Source organism: Pungitius pungitius, chromosome 3 (assembly GCF_949316345.1).
Source record: "Pungitius pungitius chromosome 3, fPunPun2.1, whole genome shotgun sequence".
NCBI classification, from domain to species: Eukaryota; Metazoa; Chordata; class Actinopteri; order Perciformes; family Gasterosteidae; genus Pungitius; species Pungitius pungitius.
Genome location: NC_084902.1, coordinates 13,492,390 through 13,517,731, shown reverse-complemented (window position 1 = coordinate 13,517,731; position 25,342 = coordinate 13,492,390). Strand labels below are relative to the sequence as shown.

At 43.0% G+C, this 25,342-nt stretch overlaps 4 protein-coding genes across 5 annotated transcripts in view; 1 reads left to right on the top strand and 3 right to left on the bottom strand.

Annotated features, from left to right (window-relative positions):
- Nucleotides 1-1,190, bottom strand: part of stard13b (StAR related lipid transfer domain containing 13b) — a 52,772-nt gene extending 51,582 nt beyond the window's left edge. The window contains exon 1 of the mRNA XM_037469332.2: nucleotides 1,155-1,190. The gene's annotated coding sequence lies outside the window, so the exon portion shown is untranslated. The remainder of the gene's footprint in view (nucleotides 1-1,154) is intronic.
- Nucleotides 1,191-9,653: 8,463 nt separating this feature from the next.
- On the top strand, nucleotides 9,654-11,994 carry hdac12 (histone deacetylase 12). Its single transcript, XM_037469634.2, has 8 exons — nucleotides 9,654-9,867; nucleotides 9,953-10,096; nucleotides 10,336-10,495; nucleotides 10,582-10,778; nucleotides 10,884-11,034; nucleotides 11,213-11,329; nucleotides 11,412-11,554; nucleotides 11,642-11,994. The coding sequence occupies exons 1-8, from the start codon at nucleotides 9,772-9,774 to the stop codon at nucleotides 11,663-11,665; spliced, it is 1,032 nt and encodes a 343-aa protein (XP_037325531.2). The 5' UTR covers nucleotides 9,654-9,771; the 3' UTR covers nucleotides 11,666-11,994.
- Nucleotides 11,995-12,059: 65 nt separating this feature from the next.
- trmt9b (tRNA methyltransferase 9B) lies at nucleotides 12,060-20,356 on the bottom strand. Of its 2 annotated transcripts, none has more exons than XM_037469543.2 (4): nucleotides 18,548-20,356; nucleotides 14,536-14,741; nucleotides 14,223-14,396; nucleotides 12,060-13,977 (listed from the first exon to the last, which is right to left on the bottom strand). In XM_037469543.2, the coding sequence occupies exons 2-4, from the start codon at nucleotides 14,690-14,692 to the stop codon at nucleotides 13,037-13,039; spliced, it is 1,272 nt and encodes a 423-aa protein (XP_037325440.2). In that variant the 5' UTR covers nucleotides 14,693-14,741; nucleotides 18,548-20,356; the 3' UTR covers nucleotides 12,060-13,036. The 2 variants fall into 2 exon arrangements, with proteins under 2 accessions (XP_037325440.2, XP_037325448.2); XM_037469551.2 differs by having other exon boundaries at nucleotides 14,536-14,738.
- A 1,933-nt stretch (nucleotides 20,357-22,289) lies between these two features.
- Nucleotides 22,290-25,231, bottom strand: n4bp2l2 (NEDD4 binding protein 2-like 2). The gene is made up of 6 exons (XM_037469517.2): nucleotides 25,110-25,231; nucleotides 23,796-24,847; nucleotides 23,574-23,698; nucleotides 23,059-23,147; nucleotides 22,890-22,966; nucleotides 22,290-22,788 (listed from the first exon to the last, which is right to left on the bottom strand). Exons 2-6 carry the CDS (start codon nucleotides 24,845-24,847, stop codon nucleotides 22,620-22,622), a joined length of 1,512 nt encoding a protein of 503 aa, XP_037325414.2. The 5' UTR covers nucleotides 25,110-25,231; the 3' UTR covers nucleotides 22,290-22,619.
- Nucleotides 25,232-25,342: the final 111 nt, after the last annotated feature.

Below are 25,342 nucleotides of genomic sequence, written 5' to 3'. Positions count from 1 at the left end.
AAGATTATTTAAGACAAAAACCGAAGGACAATACATACGCGGTAGATACATCTGTGTCCTGTAATTATCATGGTTTCTCCATGCTTCATGAGAAGCTGCTTCGCCCCGAACAGCTCTGACTTTCTAGTGAGAAGAGTTGTGTCAAATTCAACATCTGGCTCGGGCAACGGGCTGTTCAAGTCTGGATCTGTTTCACACACAATCATGGTGACATCACTGCACCGAGGAATCCGACTGCCCCAGTCGGTGCTTTACTACGAGCTACACCATTCATCGGGGCTGAAGATGTAACCTGTCAACACTCACCCCTTTATTAAGCCCTTTGATAAAACACACCTTTGACACGTTTGAGACATCGAAGAGCCCACAGAAAAGCAAACAATTGCAGTGTTTTACCTCTACCAATGATTATGATTTTGTTCAACCACAACGACTTTCCTCAGAGGCCTTTTTTTAGTCTGGGTAACTTTGAAAACAAACAACCCGCATGCCCTGCTGGGTACAGTATGTTTTCCCTCTCATGTTTTAACAGCAAACATTCAAACCTATAAATGGGAACGCAAATATTTCGAATGAAATCCACGCAGTACGGTTACTACACAGTCAATTGATTTCCATTCAGTTACACACGTGAGTTGGCAGCGCCCTTAGCCTTAACACTTTAAAATACACGCACACAAGCATACATGCAAAAGACACTATCTTTAACCTCGGACAAGGACATTTAAAAGATCTGATTGGATTGATGAAATACAGTATGAATCCAGTATGAATAATGGTGAATGTGAAGAGAGCGTACAAGAGATTAGGGTTTCTTCCAAGAAGTCCCTCTCTTAAACAACACTATCCAAAGAGGGTCTCATTATTCTCAAATGAATACGCAGCAGATTTAGCAGGAGGGAAGGAGTCACAGAGTGAAAATGAACTTGCAACGTTGACTCGCAAGCCGAGACTACAACTTACAACTTAGAAGAGTGAAAAGAAAAATCATGTAAGATCCTTTTCAATGGAAATGTTCGTAACAAGTCCTCTCACGCAATCTCACAATCTATAGCACAACTTTCTCAACTCAGCAAACGAGGATTAGCAAAGAGAGACGTTTCAATTTGTTTCTCCATCATAAGCAGCACACAAACAGAAAAACAAAGACTCACCTGCGGGGTATAAAAACGTTGACTGTGTTGCTCAAACAGTATCGCTGAGAGCATATGGCCAGAAAAAGAGTGTTGAAGTAAGGATCGCTCCTGTTAGAGCGGGGAGGGTTGGACTGCCCCTCGCAGAGACACACTTATGTCCCTATAGGCCTATTCTTCGAAATGGCAAGCTTGTCATCACAACCACCACCCCCTCCTCTCTTGTTTTCCCTTAGGGGGGGGGGGGGGGCAAGCAGTGACTAAACCATTCAGAATATGCGCAAGAGCAGGGAGTATGTGTACTCGATGCAAAGAGGAGGGGAGAGGAGGCCGAGGGAAGGCGGTGAAGAGAAAGAGTGAGGGAGAAGGTTAGAGGGAGCAGCGGCGGTTGGCACTGTAACAAGGTGAACTGGGTTTCCAGCCCTCACAAACAGGCTGTGAGGAATGGATGCTCCACAGCCCTGACCTGTCGCTTCACAACACCAGGCTGAGGAATGCTTTCGAAGTCAAAGGGGAAAGCTGCAAAGCACCATGATTTACTGGAGAACGTTACACAAAGATTAGGGTGACATTTGCACAAGGGAATTTGATGCAGAAATGAAACAAAAAGCATGTTTCCTCAAGTTTTTAGTTCATGACTATGTATAGAAAACCTGCCACGGGGGAACGAGTCAATTAGTGGCGTCTCATTCTAAATCGTGCCATGACAGATTACTTAATGATATGTTAGGGCAGGGGTGTCAAACTCATTTCAGGTTCGGTCGGGACGTATGCGCTCCAGTGGCGGACCGTTTACTCTGCGGTCTCCTTAAACTGTGTCTGCTCTGCTCACTGAAGCAAAACAATACGTGGACAATAAATATCAGAGCCAAGAGCAGCGAGTGTAGTCAACTACTGCCGCTAACACATCCCGTCAGACCAGCATTATTTATTTATAATAAAATAACTTATGAAAATCTACGTACTTCCGGTTTAGCGGCTACGCTTCGTATTTACATTTTATGGGAAAAACCACAAAAAAAATTAACGGAGTAAAAAGTTGTTGGTATGGTTTTTACGTTAAAAGGGACGATGATAAGGTACACAACGAAAGTTGACACAAGCGGTATGTATTACAGACAGTGAAGGGCGCTCTCGCGGGCCCGCGAATGCGCGACGACACACTGAGAGTGCATTGTGGGATTTGTAGTATTATTGGGATGCAGCTCCAATAGTAAATAGATTTGATCATGCGGGCCAAAGATAATTCATTCACGGGCCGGATGTGGCCCGCGGGCCATGAGTTTGACACATGTGTGTTAGGGTTAAGCACTCCTTATTGATAATTCCTGTAATATTGACAGACTTTCTACCTGGTGTTCTGTAGTAGTTTGGATCCATTTACGGTTTGGCATAAATGATAAATGAATGTTGCAAACGTGAACCAAGGCATTCCTCAGTAAACATCAGTCACCTTGTGATTTAGGGGGAGCTATAAACGCATGTAGGAAGAGCCAAGTATATCACACATAGGGACGTGTGGGTGAAAGTGCGTGAAAGTGAGAGATGAGCACAGAGGGGCAGGTCGGGGCGGTTGGCTGAAGCCCCTAGGCTCCCTGATAGCACTTACGTGCTGTAGAAGGTATTTTCCATTCAAAGTTGTTAACTTTTCAGGATGGCTGGGGAGGCTTCATTCATTCATTTGTTTTTTTTCAGTTATTCATTCAGCCTCCTCACCGGGAGTGAGGCTGCAAAGCCACAGCCACAAATCATCAGTGGCCTTAGTTTGACCTCTGGCCAGGGGGGAGACGATGAGCGATGACTAACTTCTCTCAATCATGACATACTTTGCAATCTGCCCCTGTCCGTTATTCTCTCTCGGCAATGCTTCAAAGATTCTTTTCTTTTACAAGTTATCTTCAGCATGTATGTATAATGTATACAGACTTGACCCATATGTCTGTAAAGCTGTATTAACCAATACTGATATTGAAAAGCTGCAGACAACCATATTGTTTCTACTTTCTAATTTTTAGATAATTAAAAAAATGTATATTTCATGAAATAAGACAAAAGGTAGAAATGTCCTGTGGTGTATTAGAGAAAACTTCCCTTCACACAGCAACCCATGTAACAGAAATAAATTCACTGTTTGAGCAGTGAGTTAAGGTTTGTCTGCATTTTTTTGTTTGATTCCAGATCTTTTGTCGAGTGAGTGACATTCCTGATGCCCTTGGATATCTGTGTTTACATTTCCCCCATTGTCTGAAAGGTTGCAGGTTGAAGGTTACAGAGGAAAGCGGGAGGTTTGTCTTTTTCTGAATATCAAACACCTCTAATAAAAAACAGAAAAAAACGTAGAAAAGACAAAACCTGTTAAAATGTCTTTCTGCGACTGTAAACTTAAATAGATGTGTGCACGGCACGTCTTTGGAGCAAATTGCACAAAATGGATCCGGTCTCATTGAGTCTGAGCGAGGTGACAGTGTGTCGGTGCATGTGGATGACAGAAAGGAGAGACCAAAAGGATAAAACGTGTCCCTCCTCTGTGTTGGCTCTTACAGTGAAAAAAAAAAAACATTTGAGCAACCGGCTGCAGGAGCAACGAGTCTTTTCTCTTCTCTGGTCAATCTGAACAGTCCAAGGCCAGTGTGGGAGTGAGAGCCATTCGACTCAAATCCAGCTGGATGTTCTCACGACCCCTTTCTGCCCATGCCTTTAGTGGAAATAAAAACACGACTTTTCTTCCACATGCGAAGGAGGGCACAGTCAGCACCTGGAGCAGGAGGGAGGAAACAAAACAGAACAATGTCTTTGTAGATTTATTCACTTTACACCAAGCTCTGGCACTTCAGTCAAGTGTGTTCATCCGTCACCTCCACGATTCTTTTTCCAGGTTCACATTCTGAGTATTAGACCAGCTTTCACAATCTCACTTGATAAATTATACTGATAAAATAGTTCGCCGATTGTTGCAATATTAAAAAGACGAAGAGTTTATGGCCATTCTAGTGATACTGCAAATCTGAATTTTGAAATGCTGATATCAGCATGCTAACAAGTGGGGCTGAAGTTGATGGGAATTGTGTATGTTTTGATTAGGTATTAAAGGTATTAAGTTATAAATCAAAGCATTTGACAATTATTTAACGCATACATACATTTACTAGACTCAACTTGACAGGATTCCAAAACAAATCATATTTTCATATAAATCACATCACCCCGAAGTCCCGACTGACAGGTCGGGCCTGTGTACCCGTTCGTGCTTCTGTTTTCTTCATGCTAGCGCTTGACTTTATCCCAATGCAGTGGAGCTGTTCTGACCCGAAATGAAAACGAGACAAGCGCTCCTGCTGCAGATCCCCGCTATGACAACTATGTCAAGACAGCAGGGGGGTTTTGGACGAGCTGCCAAAGCAAACTGCCAGAGATGGCGGGCATACCAAGGCCCGGACGCAGATCCTCAGCAGGCGGAGGAGCTCAGTGCCAATCCCTCCACAAAGGAGCAAATGTGAGTGTAAGAGGATATTACTGTTTGTCTTTGGCAGATTTAGAGAGCGATAAGAATGATTATTTTCCGCACTGTTCCCGGCTCACTTCAGATGGGAGAGTTTAACAGATGGAAGTACATGATCTATTCACCAAACAATTGCAACACCCGAGGCCACAAAGACATTTTTCAAAAAAGAATCTTTGTCAATGCAGACGAGACTACACTTTTTATCATTTTGATTGATCGGACACATTTGTTGTCTGTCTGCATTTTAGACTTTATATAAAACAATTAAGGTATGACAAGTAACATCCTGAATCAAGCTTGTGCAAGCGATTTCGGACTTGAGTATGAAATTAAGAAATTATATTTCAAAGATGGTATTCTTCAATCAAAACAACTCCAAACGACTTATCAACTTTTACTAAAAAGGAACTTCTCACACTTCTCACTTGTCTAGCGAGCATGGACATTTAAAACGTTTTATTCTCTAACCAAATTGTTTATTATGGATCTGTTGAAGACAGTATTTTTCAGTAATATTTACTTTACAATCTGCAGTGGAAATATCAGTTTGGGATAAGTTAACAGGCATTATGGGAATTGTAGAAGCATTTTATGAGGTTCTGCAGCAATTCTAGACATTGATTTTTATGTTGGTCATTCATGAGCAACAGACCATTTTGATGATTCAATATTGATCTTTGGAGCAATTGTTTAACTACCAAAAAATAAAGCATTATTGGATTATCGCAAAATAAACCTGTTTCACATCCCACTTAAAGTGGCAGAGGTTGATGTCAGGTGACCATTTATCGGATTATCGAACGGTTCGCGGCTTATGACATTGATTTGCAAACACATTCTGCCCTATCATCTCACCTGTCTCTCTTCTCCGTCTTCCCCTCATCTGCGGGATCAACACAGTTGTCAAGATGGGGCCGACATTTTGAATTGCCTCTGGTCTTCGCATGGCTCAGTGAGCTTAAAGTGAGGGAAGATAATGGAGCCAGCTGTGTTGCTGAAACATGTGGCTGTATGGTGGTCGCAAGGTTGCCTGCCAGCGACGCAACATGTTACTGCTGCACAGAACAAGAGCGAGTCTGTCAAGGCAGCAAACACTGACAGGGCTACATTTACCAGTATTGAATATCATCACGTTTCATCTGCGCCTGCAACACTGATAACATTCATTTCTAAGAAAGAACAGGACGTGTAAAAGCATGAAGACTATTTCAGTGCTTGTTTGTTTTTCACTGGCAGCTCTTATGCAACACGAACCACTCCACTGTGGAAAAACAGACAAGTAAAATACAGACATCATTGGAAAGAATTCCAGCGATACCAGTCAGACTCAATATCTCTGCTGCTGTGAGACTCCCCATCGGATTCCCAGCATACCACAGACAACGGGGCAGATGTTCTGCATTATCACTTCTCTCCGCATTCTCTTTTTGTTTGTATCCCAACAGCCGATGCAATCATCACAGAGTTGTGGTGTTGTGGTTGTAGTGTTGTGCAGTCTTGTCTTTTGAGAAAGGCTGATTTAAAAACAAAATGTTTTTAAAAATACCACAAGAGGAATATGTTCCAATTTAGAACTACAAAAACCCCAACGGATAAACTACTAGCCACAATGATTAAAAAAAGCACATTAATGTGTTTTACATGCATTAATGTAGTAACCATTAACACTAACGATTATTTGATCATATGTTAATAGCATTTTTTTTTCAAGCATTTGGAGACACATTAACTGAGAAATGGAGTATGGCACTGAAAAGGACATTTGAAATCTCTTCCAGACATCGTAGTCTATAAAAGCAAAGATATTTGTAACCTCTGCCAACCGGTAGATAAGTATCTTATCACCACGAGTACCACGAGCGTCAGGTACAATGAGCCTGAAGTCCTACTAGTGTCAAGTACTATGAGCCTGAAATACTACGAGCCTGAAGTACTATGAGCCTGAAATACTACAAGTCTCAGATACTACCAGTCTGAAGTAATACGAGCCTGAAGTACTACCAGTCTGAAGTACAACTTAAAGGCCCTCCAACACACACCGGCGTGAGGAGAATACATGAGATGAATGAAACAGAGTGACGGCGTTACAACGAGCACCAAGTGTTACTCTCACGGACAACATGCAGTCTGAAGCACAACCTCTGCACCCTGTAAAAGGTGGTTTTCTCCTGCTGGTAATATTGATCAGGAAAGAGAGGTTAATCACTGTTAATCACAGAATATATAGGAAAAAATTTTCGTGTGTGTGTGTATTCTTGGCCTCACTCCGTGTTATTCCACTGGCACACATGTTCACTTTTCAACAACACATGTGAGCAGCAGCACTCGCTGCCACACAACAATCTGGCAAGACGTATAGTCAACAGCTGTGAAGACATTCCCAAACAATGAGCAGTGCTGGAGAATTCGTCAGGTCTAGTGACATTGAGGACGGATGTAACCATTGACCAAAATAAGAGGTAAATTACACCACGCGTGTGTGTGATTACAGGAGGCCGGGGGTGTGAGGTGGATCAGCTCAGCCTTGCCTCGGAGGGACGAGGCGGCAGGCCGACACCATCGCACCCGGAGAGAAGCTACATATTAATTCCCTCCGAAAAACAACCGCTGTCCTCACCTGCTACAACACGCTCTGCCATCACTCGCAATCCACCAGCGAATTCCTTCCGCTCCGAGTTGTGAGGCGGAGGGTGAGGACGGGGGCGGTTTGTCGGGCCTCAACGTTGTGATTGTGCTGTTGAGTAATTGAAAGGCTCACTCCCCTTACTTGGGTCCGTAAACAAACATGTTTGCAATCCAGGAACGTGAAATGTGGAGATGACAGGGCTATGCAGAGAACAGGGTTATTTATTCGGTTAAACCACGCTGCGTGCAGGATGTCGTTGATCCCATCCTCGCGTGAACCAAAGACCTGACATATTTGTCGAACGCGTTCTTTAAGGCAAGTCACACGTGTGGCTTTTTTGGGGGAAACCTTGAAAGCAGGGAAACACCTGAGGCAGTCTGACTATAATGCATGACGACACAATGCTGAGAAAAGGCGATTTCAGAGTCCTCACTTGAGTCAGCGCGCTATAATTTTAACCGATGAGAGAAGCCAACATTTGATGAAAGCTGAAAGCAGTTGTCAGCCTCCTCTTTATCTTTGTTGGGAATGGCGAGGCTTTGAAAGCAGCTGCTCTGAAACAGACAGCTGACTGTAAACTGTGGTTTCTCTTTCACTCGGGCAAAATATGAAAGGAACACACGAGTGGGTTTGTAGCTTTTAACTTTTACTTCAAATTGGCTATGTTTTACATTTATTGACTATTACTCTGAATGTTCTGTTACTGTTGTTTCGAGCATCAATTGTTTTTCTGAATGGTATGATAATCTATTAGCATCATCAATCAGCTATTTTGATAATAAATGATTGGTTGAAGTGAAGAGTTTTTACTGGTTTTATTTATAGTTTATGATAACAAATTAAAAAAATGTTTTACAGATGGTTAATACTGCAAAGGAGCATGACTGTGGTGTGCCTTTAAAAAGATAAAATGAAATTGAGAAATTGACGTGTTGATTAATTAATAGAACTTTTATCTGCATGAAGCCAACAATGTTTATGTCAGGATATACTGGAGTCTTTTATTGAGAAAGAGAGTCCCTTCCTCATTCTCGCCCTCTATTCAAATGCCTTTTCACAATGATAACGTCTGCAATCAATTTCAGCTCTTTAATCCCCTTTCTTTATTATGAGGAGATGTCTGCTGGGGACCTGGGGCCAACGCTCTCATCTTTTTTTGTTTCCCGCAGATTCTCATCTACCCATGAGCAAACTAGCCCTGCCCAGTGGGGGCAGCCCTAATCCCCATTCACCAGACTCTTTATACAGACACACAGCCAAAGGTACGCCAGACAGTGCCTTGAGCTGCCTGCTAGCAAAGTGAAACAGTGACAGATGGGAGAGGCAAGAGGAGCTCCAAAAGTTACAGACCGTTACAATGATAAGGAAATTATTGCAATTCTTTTCTAAAGGGCATCTGTTTTTCATCCATAAAAGCACCAATAGGCCCCATTTTTTGAACTTGTAAAATGCAAGTGAATTATTTGCCATACATCACTATGTCCTTTGAGTCTTGTGTCACTTGAAACTGGACCACGCTGTGTGACGTGAGTTCACTGTGACACCAAATAGTCTCTTCTAACAATTGCACTGCATGGCCACAACTTGCTCTGGCATCTGAATAAAGATGATCAGGGTACTGACAACTAGGAGGAGAAAACGACTCTATATGCAAATACGTTAAAATTAGTCAAAAGACCTTCGACCATTGGGTGCATCAAGAGGAGCGAAAAGGGAAAACGTATACCGAATGAAAATCACAAATTCACCTCCTTTATTTAAAGTTTTAAATTCTGACTTCTCTTTCAAAAATAAAATAAGTATGCAGAAAACAATACCATCAAAGGGAATATTTGGAACAGAAAACACCGATTTGAGCAAGTGGGTTGAGAATAAAATAGATTATTCAATTAGAATGAACATTTACATTTTATTATTAAGTTCTATTTCTAAGCCATTCCTTAATCATCATTGGTCATGATTTACTTCATAGGATCAAGCACATTCAATATCTGGCTCTCACTCTCAGTTCTTGGCTCAGGACCCCAAAATACATCTCTGACATATGAGTCAGTGATGTAGGTGAGATTCGTGTCTCGTCAGGCACTGGCGAAATATACTATGCTGGTATATCGGCTACACTGACTCGTGCTCCTGCCACGTTTTCTCCTCTGCGCCTGCGCCCACGCTTACGATGTACGATTTGTATTTGTACTCAAGTTGTCTAAATTGCTGTGTGTGTGTGTGTGTGTGTGTGTGTGTGTGTGTGTGTGTGTGTCCGTCATATCGTAGTCACATCAGCAGTATTCTCCCCACATCGGTAGAGGGTGATGATGAGGAACCAGCGCTCTGCGTGTTGTTTCCACTCCGTGCCAGCAGGGGGCGGTGGAGATGACAGACACAGTGAAACATCCGCCGCTCAACAGCGCGCTCCTCCCTGTCCCGTTTCATAACACCACGCAATAGAACACCTATCATTTCTGTATTGAGTGGTACTCTGTCTATTAGCGGATTAAACATCAGTGACAGCAATGACCTGCGCTACGTTTTCTCCAAGGCTTCGCAGTAAAGTCGCACGGCAAGTCGGAGCCGCCCTGGCCGCATGTAGATGTTTCTACACTGAACCAGTAAGAACCTAAGTACATTTGTTACATCGCGAACTTAATACCTTTCAGTGAATCTGACCTCGCAGTGAACCTCTTCACCCTGCAGGTCCGACGTGAATCCAGCGCACTCCCGATAGTTCATCACAGCAAGTATGTGTGCGATCTGCCTCCCAACCACAGGTTCCCCATGGGCAAGTTCCCCCGGGTTTTGCACCATCTAATCAAAGATCAAGTCATTACAGAGAAACAGGTGAGCGAGTCATTCATGAATTCTTACGATATTCTATATATATATATATTTTGTGCTGAAATGTCACTAAAAAGGGTCAATACACTTAAAGATGCCACCCTGCTTGGATTTGTAATTATTTTCTTTTTATAATTATAGAAAATCTAGTTATAGATTGATTAGTAAAATGCATTGTTTCCACCGAAGGCCCTTGTTTGGTCGCATTCTCCTGCTAATGAGATCTTCCTCCTTCACAGTAGGTGTGGCTCCCTGAAATCGCCTCCAAAGATTTACTCCGCTGTGTGCACACTGAGGAATACCTCAACAACTTCATAGGTGGGAAAATAAATGAGCAGGAACAAAGGAGGACAGGTTTTCCCTGGAGTGAAGGCATAGTGAGACGCTGCCGGTATGAAACAGGTGAGAAGAACGTCCCCCCGGTGACCCGAGCAGCCGGATGGCCGGGAAAGGTCCCACATGATGTGTCCCCTTCTCCGTGTTGCCAGGTGGGACGGTTCTGGCTGCTGAAGCTGCTCTGCAGAGGGGTCTGGCCTGCAGCACGGCAGGAGGGACCCATCATGCGTTTCCCAGCTACGGTTCAGGGTTTTGTCTCCTCAATGACTTGGCAGTTGCGGCCAGATATCTGATGGGCAACTCCCCGACCAAAAGGAAGGTTCTGATTGTGGATCTAGATGTGCATCAGGTAGTGTTAACTCGTAACTGCTATTTGTATTGTCGTGCCAACATGTAATTCTTTCGTCCTATGAGCAGTAACCCCAGTGGTAAACCTTTCGCTTGCATCCAACAGGGCGACGGCACTGCTTTCATCTTTCAAGAGGAGCCGTGTGTGTTTACATTTTCTGTGCATTGTGGGAAAAACTTCCCCGTCCGTAAACAACAGAGTGACCTCGATGTCAGCGTCGACGATGGGCTGGAAGACAAGGAGTACCTCTCCACAGGTGAGTTCACACTCGCCATTAAAGTGAGCCACATAGTGTGGCTGTGTATAAAGTTAGAAGTTGACATTTGTTTATATTTCTCTCAAGTCTTAAAATGAAAATGCTGAATAAAGAGTGTGGTTGCAAGTAATTAAGTCAGTTTCCACCAACTTAATTACTTGCATGATGTTCTCTACAGTGGAGGCCCACCTCCCTCGGCTGCTGGAGACCTTCCGTCCAGACCTGGTCCTGTACGACGCGGGCGTCGACCCTCATCGGGACGATGAGCTGGGGCGGCTCCGCTTGACTGACCAAGGTGACCGATCGCCTCGACGCGGCATCATCTGCACCCACCAGCCACGTCTGGGCTATTTCTATTGACTGTGTGTATCTCCCAGGGCTGTATCGGAGAGATCTGTACGTGATGAAGAGTGTGGTGAGCAGAGGTGTTCCTCTTGCTGCCGTTATCGGCGGAGGATACTCGAGAGACATCGACGTACTGGCCGCTAGACACTCCATCGTTCACAGAGCAGCAACTCAGGTACAGCGCACACAAAGGTGTCTACAACATGCCAACTGTCTCAGGAAACAAAAGGTTTATTTTGCATTCATGTTCTTCCTATTTCAGGTGTGGAGGGAATGTGGAATGTAAATCAAGAGGAGCCTCAGAGCTTCACCGGTACTGGATCTTCAGGGGCCAATATTTTTATTTGGGAGTAAAAAAATAGGGCAATGTGATATATTAAGAATCAATACTTATTTGATATACTGTATATTCTGTACATGCAGCTCCTTTACATTGCAGCAAAGAATTATGAAAAAGAAGTTGGAGACAGTTCACGCAAATACATAATGTGCTATGTTTTGAATAAAGGGGGATTTAACATGTTAAATATATCACGGTACTGTATCAGTACTTCTATAGTAGCAACTGTCTATAACTATTAAACATTTTGTTATTGAACCGTACATGTTGTGGTTGTGACAAATTGGGTCTTCCAAACTCTTACAGGTATTGTTCATGAAAGGTAAAGGCAGCACAACACTCATGAACAAAAATATTTATTAATGAAAAACAAATTTAAACTCAGAAGTATTTACAACAGTTCACATAAGACATCAAGGTACCAGCGTGTCTTTAAAATGAACAGTTGGTCCACACATACTGCACTAATAAGTCATCGAGCAGCGGTATATTTGTGGTACAGTGCAATGTTTATTCACATTATATGAGGCAGTGTATTTGTTAATCGAACACAAGACACGTTTACAACTATTACAGACATCAAGCACACAAACACTGGCAGCTCAGGCTTTGAAATACTTGGAGAATAAAATGTAAATACACAAATGCTTTGGAAGATATTCTGCACAACTTTTCGCTCTTCTTATGATGGCGTTTTGCGATATTATGGAGAGTCCACAAGAAGTTAATAACAGATACTTTAGCTCATTTTCAAGAATCAAAAATAACTAATTGAGTGAATTCTACACTAATCAACAAAATAAAACATTTTAGATCAGGTGGAAGAGTAATGTAATTCCACAAATTCCTCTTTGGCTAATATCAAAAGTCCAAAGAGACAAACAGTGCATTTCTTTTTAATCTCTGGTGCATAAAGAGAGTTCAAATTATTAGCGGCGTTGGAGCTCGCTGTGGTTCAGTAATAAAAAATAATTATTGATACTAAAAGGGCCCACACACTGAAGATGTGGATAATGCTTGTTGGTTTCATGTGTTGATATATACAATAAAAACAGCTATATAGTTTTTTTTTTACGTTGAAGGCCATTGATGAAAACCATTACATTGATACCATCTAAAATGACATGTGATGCCATTAAGTTACACTAAGGAGAGAATTGCAGCAAAGGAGTAGTTTAGTGTACTTTTAACAACTTCTACATCTCTATATTCACTTTCCAGTCACAATATTGCATGGTCATCAAATGTGGGATTCAGTGCTAACACTTGCAGCAGAGTTGACGCAAAACAATAAAAATCAAGTTAAAATCAGATTTTCTATAACCGAACTTTCTCTGCCACCACACACCAGTTGGCGTGATCAAAGTAGGTGTGTTTGACACAAAGCTTTTCAACATGATTCTCGATCAGCTCTGCTAGTTCTCCCTCCCTGAAGACGTGATAGTACCTCAGGCAGGAGCCCTCCGCGTGCCCCTCGCTCCCCTGAGAACCCGTTGTGCTTTCCGGCTCCTCCTCTCCCTGCAGCCCTCCTTCCCTCTCGTCTCCAGGCTGCATCAGGTGCTCCTTCTGGAAAGGGACCAGATCGGGCAGGGCCAGGGAGCCGCACTCCCGCGCGAGCGTCACCGAGGCGCCCTCGCTCTGCGTGCCGCCGCTTATTCCGGGATCCCTCTGTCCCTCGCGCAGGTCTGCGCCGGCGTCGAAGACGTCCTCCTCGGATCCGATCACGGGCGAGGGGGAAAAGAAGCTCGATACCTGTCTGATGAGGCCTCGCCGTCTCCCGCGCCGTCTGGCCTTGTTCCCCTCGTTTTCGCCGGGAGGGGGCGACAAAGTGCTCAGCTCTCTGGAGGACGAGCGGGAGATGACCAGGCTTCCGAAGTCAAACACGGAGTCCAGGGACCGGGAGAAGAACCACAGCCTCTGTGCGCTCCGCTGCGGCGCGGCGCCGCCCAGGTCCGCTTCCTCGTCCGCCACGGAGGATGTGCTTCGGACTTTCCTGTGCTTGTCGGCGTTGTCGTCTATGGCTTCGCTCGCGCTCTGACCCGTGGCCCGGCTCCTGGGTTCGGCGCGCTCCTCGGTTGAGCCGCAGGGCGACTCGGGGTTGGGGTTCCAGGGAACAAAGATGTCCTGTTTCTCGAACTTCCGACGTTTCTGCTCCATGGCCCACACGTAGATCATGATGCGTCCGCCCACTCGCAGGGTGCGAGCCATCTCCTTTATTGCTCGGATACGGCGTTCTTTGGTGGACAAATGATGGATGACTGCAACAAAAAGCATTCATTTGTCAGAACTATAGCATTGTTTATTTAATGATGATGCCAAGTCCCATTCAGCACTGGCAGCCAACAGAAAACAATTATGTAGACTGTGTGCGCTCATTGCTCATTTAAATATGAGGCAAATGGCAGCTTCGGCGGCGTGCCGTCATGCATATGAAGCGAGTGATTTGTTACTGAATGTGAGGAATCAACAACATCAAAAGATCCTTTCACCTACATCGCATTACCTGCAATCGAGAGCACAGCGTCGAAGCAGCCGTCTCTGTAAGGCAAATGCAGCCCGTCGCACATCTGGACCTCGTGTCCTTGGCTCCATGCAAAGTCCAGCAAGGGGTGACACACATCGCACCCCAGCTTCAACACCTCCTTGTTGATGTGCAGATACTTGCCATTGCCACAACCTGCCGGGGACACCACAGTCAGCTACAGCACGAGTGGCTGATTAGGACTGAAGTGGACTGACTAGATTAAAAATGACTCATTGTAAGAAAAAATAGACAAAGACAAACAATGCATTAATCATCAGGAGGGAACGCCCACCAATGTCAGCCACGATGCTCCCCGGCTGCAGGTCCAGCAGGAACTGCCGGACCTTCGGCCAGGCTTTATAGCGGCTGTCGTTGAAGTACGGAGCAATCTTGTCATAGACGTTGTGCACATGGTCCCGCTCGAGGCGACTGGCAGCCTCCTCCATCATGCGCGTCGTGCTTGCTGCCTCATGCAGCGGCCTCTAAGCATCACGCCTGCTGGGGGGGAAAAAAAACACATTTTACTGCCTGTACCTCAATGAAAAATCCACCAAAAGTTTGCTGTATTGCATTAGTAGAAGAAAAAACAGATAGGCGGATCCCATGAAGAGAACAGCACAGCGGTGTAAAGGCTAAACAAGCTCAGATTTTACTGTCCGGGCTGTTGGTAATTCAACACCAAATTCTAATTTTTGACCTTGAAATACCGGCTCCACTCATGATGAGTCACTCTTTGCACACAGTCCTCAGGAGCAACAGACTGATGTGCAGCACAACGAATACAAAGCCAAGTCCAACCTTTCATGGAAAAAAAAAGGAAGCAGAGTGACCATAAATTAACCCACGAGGTGACAGCGAGGCGGCAGGCCCCGTCTAACGGAGCAAAAGGCAGCTCCATTTGCACAGCGCCGCGTTAATTTGTTTTTGATGCGGCTGCAGATGCAAAAGGTCAACTTATAAATCTGTTTTGCTGCGGACAAGGTGCGAAATAAAACAACATTAATGATGTTAGGGTGAAAGTTCCCTTTACAAGGTTATTTTAAAAACATTTTTGTTTTATATGTATATATATTTTTTTCAATTGTTGTGTATATATTTGTGCATATATAATTACATCTATATTGTATAGTTCTTAAATGTTAAAACCCTCGTCTGATTTTCTTTTTTTGTGTTTTTGTTTAGAGAAACTGTATATACAGTATATGGTGAATCAAATCCAATGCATGGCAAGCATAGGTGGACAATACAGCTGATTCTGATTAAATCTGGAAGAGGGTTATTTTATTATATTATATTTTTCACAAGCAATGGAAGATTTCAATGTGACTTCACTCTCTCACTGACTTTCACCTAAAATGACCATTATGAATTGTGAGTCAGTCTGATTACATTATTTTCCATTATATGACAAAACTGCAAACATCCTAAATGTGTCACTGTTTGCCACAAGACAATTTGTCTATTTTTGTTTCATACTACATGGCCATGGCCATGTAAGAGAGACTCCTATTTCATAGTGACGAGAGAATGATAAGGAAGCTCAATCGCAGTCACTCAAGCACAACGTTGTAGGATGTACAAAAACCACAACAAATCGTGCAAGTTGTTTTTTTCAGAGTTTTTGGGTAGGTAGACATGCCAGATACTCAAATTAACATGTAGAAGCACTATCAAAATAGGAATTTTCATAATATGTCCCCTTTAGGAAATGTAATCATTATAATTTAGGAGGAAAGCTCACATAATCTCGCCAAAAGCAGAGAAGTGAGCAAATCATCCATGACATCAGTGATATCATAGAGATTTTAAAGTTAAATATTTAGAGACGCATGATAGAATTTGACAAGTAATTTGTACTTTAATATAGTTTTACATTTCCCATGGCGGTCTTCTCAGTTTAATTGGACGCGGCTTAGGGCTCCCGCAGGACCCCACCAGCTGCCTCAAATCACAATAATGCAAAGAAAGAGTTTTTCCATAGTTATTATTGCAATGATAACGTTGTTGTTTTAGGAAAAAAAGATCTGCGAGAGATGCAGGCTTTGAATTTACATAAAGCTGTCCTTCCAACCCCGAATCCAACTGTATGTCCATTTTTCAAGAAAACTTCATCTCATGTTTTGCAGCAGGGCATCAGTTGGTTCAGAAAGATATCCACATCAGACAGAATCCATTTGGTTCCACAAACAGGCGTGCACGTGGAGCTCGCACCAGCGGACAGACTACTACCCTCCACAACCCCCGTTCTAAAGTTGGAGTTCATTACGGATAATAAAAACCACGTTATATTTGCGTTTTCCTTATAACAGGTGAATGAGACCAGAGGAGAAGTAAGGCCTCTCATTCAATGTCTGTTTGGTACAAACACTGACATAAAGCGTCACATCAGCAGTAAAGCACAGTGCAAAGACTACGTGATGCTTGTTTCTGGCTTGGTGATTTTCTGTGATGCACAGAAAATGTCTTATTTGTTAATCACACGTGATGGATAGAAGTCGTCAATGCCAAACCACACCAGCATGAATCGTATATCCCTGCCATCACATGACAGCCATATTTTGCAAAATCAATAACCACTGCAAACATGTTCTCTCATCTCATTAATAATATTTTATTAAATATTTGATTGTGATCCACTTCACATCATAAAAATCTCCTTTCCCTGGGCTCAGTGTTCTTTTCGATAGCAGCACAAAATGAAATTTGGACTTTCCTTCCAGTCGACATCCACCTCCATTTCAAGCATGGCTGCTTTTTAATGAATTCTCATCCACAAATCAAAAACAGACGTACTGCACACTCCTCTGAAAAAGTTATCCAGAAGGAAAGCTATTACGAATTTGCCAACCCCCCCTAACCTTTCATAAAATATATTAGACTTATAAGTCCTTGAATGTAGTCTGGTGTCTGGTGACCCCATGTGCGCACCGCTCTACACAATGCAAATTACCGGCAGGATATAAGTAACAAAGGCCAGCCGGTAATACGTGAAAACAGACCCGTACTCTCGCGGTGCATTACCGGCGGGACGGTTCCGTTGGTAAACCCAGTGTGTGCAGCATCCCCCTTTCCATCAATCTGGCCTATTTCTGGAACACCATCATCTGCATCCTACCAGCAGAGTGGAAGGGAAAACATCTCTTATATAACGCCGCAAATGTGGCCTCCTTCAGTGTTGTCCGCTCTCCATTTCGCCATAGCCCCTTGGCCCCCTCCCGCCTGCTCTGTAAACGGTGACAGTCCTCGGCTGTTATTATGTAACTGGCAGCTGGGGAGGCTCAGAGCACTGCCTCTGACAATGGGAACTAAAATTAAATCAAGGGGACGGAGGTAGCGTCTGGCACACAGATTTGTCCAAGAGGACTTTTGCTCAAAACGGAGATGAAGTCTTGCTTTTAGCAATACCGGGTTAAGTTCCATAAGAAAAATATAATGCTCACATTATGAGCAGCGGGCTCGCCTTTGGAGTCGTTCCTGGATAGCTGAAGCCTGAGGTCAGACCTCGGCAGTACTTTGATGAGATTGGAAGTGTTATTACCAACAGACAGGGCTGCACAGTCGTGCAGCCAGCTGACACTAACCGCTGCATGAGGAGGAACCACAGAGAACAGGTTTACCCATCAAGTGTGCCAGCAGATAATGACTCAACATCGATGAGGGGAGAGGTAGTCTTCTAAACATAGACTTCCTTTATGCTGTCAGCACGTTGTTCTTACACTGCCATAGATAAGACAAATACAGTAACAAGGAGTAGAGACTATATTGATTTACTGTATTCACATATGCTACAGATTAGTAGTTCAGGGATGTAACACATTTTTTTTAAATGTAGGGGTTTTTGGTTGAGAAAAAGAGGCAATGCACATTGCTGACTGACATACACTTTTCTTCTATTTTATAGAAAGTAATAATTTGAATGGACGATAATTTAAAACATTTTCTTTTAAATCCCACTACCTCCTGGAGTGCCCTCACGTATCCCCATTTAAGAAGCACCGCTATCGAGGGCACAGGCATTGTAGAGAGGGTCAATTTAATCACAATAATATATTTTTTAACCTAAATTGTTTAAGCTTTGAAAGGTTTCCCAAAATACAGTCGCATGTATTTTAAGAGCGGATATTGTTATTATGTCCTTCATACGAACTAACGTTCGAACATGCGTGTTACAAATGAATACACATGTGGATTTTAAAATATATATATATATACAGCCAACGTCCCACTCTGCAACAAACAAGTAAACATCGGCACATCCTCTAACTGCATCCCTCCGATCGAGCCAGATCTGCGAAGCCTCTTACCGTGCAACGTGCAGCTCGAGCCGCCGCGCAGTCCTCCGCCTCTTCCACGTGTCGCGGGAGATAAATTCCCCCCCCGTGACTCTAGATGATCGTCCTGCCACACGGACCGGAGGCCGGCGCTCGACCCGGCGGCACCGAGCACATCGTCGCACCGACACGCCGGGGAGGGGGTTGTAACGTGAGCGTGAGGGAAGCAGCCGCCGCGTGTGGCCGCCTGCAGCGCGCTGTCCGCCGGACGGTATCGGGTCCATAGCACGGCGAGCCCCACACACCTGTCAAGGTAGAGAGGAAGGACAGCGAGACTTCCGACGGAAGGCTTCACAATGAAAGCGGCGTCGGTGGAAGCCTCGCCTGAAACAATGTATATTACCAGGGAGCCGAAATGCTGCCCTTGGATATTGAGGGGCATACTTGATCCTTACCGCATTGACCATAACAAATATGCATCTCTGTGCATAAACATTTGTTTACTTTTAGCATTTCTGATGTTCCCATTCAAGGCACCACATCACGGGAGCATGCCAATATACACATTATGAGATAAAAGCAAAACAAATGTTGAATGAATACTAATTGTTCATTTTTTCATATAAAGACAATTTCACATTCACCTATACCCCTTTCAAATGTGGGATAATGCAATAAAGACAATTTGCAAACATGAGGAATAACAGGAAATGTAATGACAGACCGCACTGTGCAATTGCGTTTTTCTTAATGAAAGGTACTCTTACACCACAGAAATACAAAAGCTATGTAATGGTTTCTTGTGATAAAAGTATTTGATTATTTATGTTATTGGCAATTGCATTTAACTTCTGTCACATAAAAAAACATATATATATATATATAAAATAAAACACCCTACACTTTCTATATAACTGTTCACTGCTAGTTAGTTTGCCCAAAAGATTGTCAAAAAAAATAGGCTTTTATTTTGAAGATATGAGACGTAGTGTCATCTTTTATTGTGGTTGACTTGAGCCAGATGATTGGTCGGTGGTGAATAGTATTCTATGCGGGTGCAGAACACGAGTATGGTTGGTTGTCAGAGTCACGTGACAACCACAATAACAAACGTGCTTTGTTACTCCAATATCTAGAAAATGGCTCATGTTCATGCACATTATTAACAAATGTAATATTTTTTTTCTTATTTCAATTTATCTATCAATCCCAGGGCGGCCCAGGGAGGAAACCATACGTTTAATTTGGAGGCAGACAACAATCTAAGTGTGATTCACTAAGATCTAAGAGATCCACTTTACACATCTGCATTTTTGATAATGTATTGATTGAAGCAAAGTAGAGACCACTTTCCCTCCTTGGCACTAAGCATACACATCATACACTACAATGTCAGTCGGTGTACTGGATTCTTTAAAGACATAAACAACATGGAGGTCCCAATAATGCAACACCTGTCCTAATAATAAAACATAAACTAAGGCGTGGTATGGAGTTAACCATTTTGCGTTGGTCGGTTAATAATTAGCCCACATTAGCATGTCGTATCCAGTTTTTGTTAACCTCCCTACGTCAGCTCTTATTTCATCTTCCCTTATCCGTCTCTAGGATGGTAAATGGTGACTTAATTGTGGCCCATCTCTGGCATTCAGTGCTCATCACATCTCCCTCACATCATTACCATTCAGAGCACACAGGCTCTATTATGGATGCTGGCCGCTTCTCATACAACAACACACATTGGCACCCAGGAAGTAGCTTGAAAACACACTCCCACCCACACAGTGGGCAATTGAACAGGGGGAGATGTTGAAAACAGCATCTGCTCCAGTGTTCAAATTGAATCCAATGTTCCGTAATCCACCTCACTTATACTAATGGATCACTTTTTTTGTTCCGAGACTTGAAAAGAGATCCATCAGCACCACTCAGGGATCAAATTGATGGCGGAAGATGGAGAAAGTGAGGTACTGCCATCCGCATGAGTGACAGTAAACCCAGTTGAAAGCTCCTTTAAAACAGCCTGCATATTGCTTCTCTCAGACAAGGTCACAGCTATCTGAGGGAGATCTAACAAAACAGATTAGCCTTTTTATCTACACAGTCAAGGTACCTCAAAATAATGACCAAAGTCTCATCAGCTCTTAGAACTGTATTGAAATGTATTTTGGACCTCACTCGGGTCTTACTTTCATCTCTCTTTATAATTGTATGATCCATAATCTTTTCCCCCAGTTGAAATATATAAAAAGCTATGATTCGCGTCATTTCCTTATCCACTAAAACTTGTCTTGCACATTAGCACCGAATTCTGTAAATCAAGATCATGGCTGTGTAAACAACCCTCCGGAGAAAATGCAGGAAAGTGAGGACAAAATTACATTGCGTGGTGCAGTCCAACAACAAGAGGCATGTCTGCCAATAGTCAAGGTCACCAAACTTTACTTTCACCGTTATTGCAAATGCAAGCTCCTCAGCGAAAACACACCACCGGTGTTAGAGAAACACTTTCAAAACAAAAAGTCGTAAAACACAGCTGTGAAGATGAAAGTGCTGCTAAAATCTCTGCGTGTGTGGTCATCGGGAGACGGATGAATGAAGGGCAGCTCAAATCCCTTTCACTGCTTTCAGCGAGGTCGGTCTAAAACCAGCCAAAGGAAACAGAAGTTGTATAAAAAAGGCCAAAATAAGAATTAACAATCAAACAGAAACGGGGGGAAAGGTGATCAAAAGCAGTCGCCTACTATCACAAACTAAACGAGACACATTTGCTTGACAACAATACAACCTCCAGACTGAAAATTCTAAAAGGTGTCTCTATTGTTGTCTCTGACCCATTCTGTTAGTGCCTAAATGTGCCTCTACACACTTGTACAACACACTCATACTTCACACTTCAGAATCCACAGGGAGCAATGAGACACCAGTGTCTTACGTGGCTACATGTTAACACACATCATTTCATATTTGAAGGCCTAAATGCAGAAATGAGTGGGAGTGAATGAAGATAAATGACTTTGTTCTCTACACATGTCTTCCCTGGTAGAAACATACAGTGTAGTGCATTTGTAAAGGCCTGAGGAAATACAAAATGAATACCTTCAGACACACGCCGTTTTCCCACAGTAATGTAATGCAGCCGTTGCTTGGCTAGCTCACGGATCCCGTGTCTTACCCAAGATTGAACAGTTCATCTTTTGTACTTTCAGTAGGTTTACCATTGGGTCACTGACTTTCAGGAGGGAATACGACACCATAACTTTGGAACATATTTACTGGAATTGTCTGAAAGACGGCTGACGCTTCATAAAAGCTTCTGATAAACGTTTGTACAGACGGCTGCATTTTGTCCATCATCATTTTCATTCAAAACACATTTGGAGGGTTGATCACAGCAGGAAAAGCCTATTCTGTGTTCATAGGGGCACCTGGCTTTGTTTAACTCCCAATTACAACATAAAGTTTGTCATGTGAAATAAGATATTTGAATCTTCCTGGGAGAATTCAGTGTTTCTCATACCATTATAACAGGGGGCGCCTCCCCGATGAAAAAGTATACAAATTTAATTTTCCAATATTTTTCCACCCACTGCAGGTCCACACCAACACAAATATGTCCGTGTGAGCTCGCAGCAGCGGGGCGGAGAGCACCAGAGTTACGTACTAACCCCCAGCCCGACTAATACACCCCGCCTCCTTAAGTTATAAACTTAGGGGAAACACTAAATCGAAAATTGGGCCCCTTGAGGGCAAAAAAAGGAACAAAACACACGTGTCGCCTTGTAGCAGTTTTATGCTGATTTTGAGCATGAGAACAACCTTTTTTGTTTTTTTCCCAATGTCTTGTTTATAACAAACATTCTGCAAATGAGAAAATCTGAATTACCAATCGATATATAAAAAATAATTAAAGTAGATTTACATGTGAAAGTTTAATTAAGAAAACGTATTCAGAAAAATAGATTTTTTTCTTCTTTTACATTTAAAATGTTCACTAACAACAGTTTAAAAAAAAAATCACATAGAAACAGTAGCTAACAACATTGACTTCATTACAAAGTATTGGGTCTTCAAGGCAAATTATTTAGCTGTTTCTTGTGGATGACTAAAGGAATTCTGTGTTGTTCCTCAACATCTGGGGCTGCTCTGGTTGAAGTCTCTGGTTCACGTGAACCGGCTCCTGTGAACTCATGACAATGTCTACAGATATTGGAAAGGAGAAGCGATCCATCATCTGTGCGATCTTCTCCTGTGGAACGCTGTGCTTGTTCCTCCTACAGGAAAACAGTGCAGTGTGGCGATGTTAGTATTCATACGTTATCCATAAAGTCTGCACTGGCATCCACATTTAATATCGGAATTGTAAGAATCGTACTTCTCCAGCTCGTAAAAATCAAACTTCCAGCTGGTTTCAGGTTCACAAAAGTCAACTTTGTATCCACTCTCCAAGGCCTGTTAAAATGATAGGAACTCGAATTAGGATTCATGAAGGTGGTGTAGTAATCCATAATCAATCACAATTATGGTTAAAACCCCACACTCACCATTTTGACATATGGCTTCATTTCCCAAGCTTGGACATTTGTATTGTCAATAATTATGGGAGACCGACCATCATGCATAGCAGCTTTAGCTGAAAGAGGATTAAACATAAAAACAGTGAATTTCTGACAGAAAAATAAAAATTCCAAAGTTTGAAATTGTCCAACTGGATTATTCAGTTATGGGCAAAACATGCTTTTCACATAAGTTCACAACAAACTTGACCTTAAACGAAAAAATATAAATCCATTTTATACTTGATATACAAATGATATTTGTGATCATTTGGGATGGGAAAAACAAGATAACTTGATTATTTCCTAATGCATCCACTGTTTTAGCTGAAACGGGGCCTGTGTGGGAACAGGCAGAGCCACTAAACTTGCATTTATTAATAATTCTTGATTGTCTCTTGCTGTGGGGAGAGCACATTAGAATCTCTACTGGTTGACACAAATGCCTTCCTGAAATAACTTTTATACTATCAAAGATGTCAGAGCATTTAAGGAGACAATACCTCTGTTCTGGTTCCATTCATGTGCTGCAGCGAGGAGGCCTGGTTCATAGCGGTACCCATCTCTGAAAGCAAAGTAGTCATCTGTGCTCAGTATCAACCCATCGGGACTCTCGGAGAGCCGCTCCCTGTGACAAAGAAAAGTGAAGTTGCATTGAAAATAAGTTTAGAGTTTTAACATGACAATGCTTTAGTTCTGAGACTTGAGATTACACAAAGACTTACCTGGCCAGAGTCGATTTCCCAGATCCTGGTAATCCCCTCATCAAGATCAGCACCGGGGAAGAATGGAATGCATTTGTGTTGGCGGGAGGTGGGCAGCGATTATCCCACGGATCATTTTCAGAGTCGTATCTCGGGAATCTGTCATAATCTTCTACCCCGTGAGATGATTGTTCTTCTCTTCCTCTAGACCATCCAACATTCACATTATCGGAGTGCATTTCATAGCCACAAGCCCACTCATCCCTGTCAAAGTGGTGTGGAGAATCTCCATAAAAGCCCTGAGAGGGGTGACCACTCACATTTGGTGGTGGAAAGCTAGAAAAACTTGGAAAATGCAACTCTTCTTGATACTGGTTAATCGGGCCTGAACCGCTCCAGTGGTGATTAGGAGTTGATGGGGGGGCTTGTGAATTTGGGAATGCAGGTGGAGGTGGTGGGCGATGGAATGGGGGTCTATGAAATCGTGGGTTTGGTGGTTGGGTTTGGGGATGATCCCATGGATTTTGGTATGGAGCAGGTGGCCTCGGTCTTCTTGGGTAGTATGGCTCATTTTGATACCAGTGTGACCAGGATTTCTGCCCACTGCCTTTTTGGTAGCCCTCTGGACCTGCACGGTTATTTGGGTTGGCTATTTCATCGCTCCCCTTGTGTATTTGCCTGCTTGTAGATGTTTTTGAAGGTGTGGGTGGTTTAACAAAACCTGCATTTATTTTCCCAGAGTGATCGTTAGCACCATCAGGTGCGTCAATCGTCTCAAGCTCTTTGTAAAACTCACTCAGTGTATTTTCAAAATCAGACTTGCGCTTGGCTGATTTTGAAGGTTTTGAAGGTTTTGAAGGAGGAAACGCTGGACCGATGAAGGTGGTGCTGGTGAGTCCTACCTGCTTTAACGCACGCTCCCTCACAGCTTTGTCTGGACTGCTGGAGACATTACTCTTTAATTGAGCGTCTTTGTCAGCAGAGTCATTTCTTCCATTCTTTGTTCTTCCCCCCAAACTCACGAGAGGTTTTTCAATGCGAGAGGTCGTGTAGGAGGATCCAGTATGAGACATCTGAGGTGGACAACAACACGCAATGTCAGAGAGGAATTTAACACTATTTAGCATTGAAATAACATGTGTAGCTTTAAGTTAAATAAGTAGCTAAGCTACGTCAATGCACATCGCCTGGAAATGAAAATAACGAAAACATTGAGGTTAGCTAATGTGACCTCACGAGCTACACGGAAGACGGCGAGAATCAAAACTAAGTAAGATATGTAATGTTACTACATTAATATTCAACATACAGTACATGTCCATAATCATAACTCACCGTATATCTTCAACACGCATAAATAATGGGAAAAACGACATTAACAACAAAAAAAACCGCCATACAAGTTCCACATGCCAGAGACCAGTGTTTACGGAAGTGACGTTTTTCTTCTTCTTCCTGGAAGCATAAGTGTCACCCGGCTCCTCAACGCCAATTGGATTACCCTGTGACCAGAACTAGCCAATCGAATGTAGATTAGGAAACCACCGGGACACTAAGGCGAGCAGTAG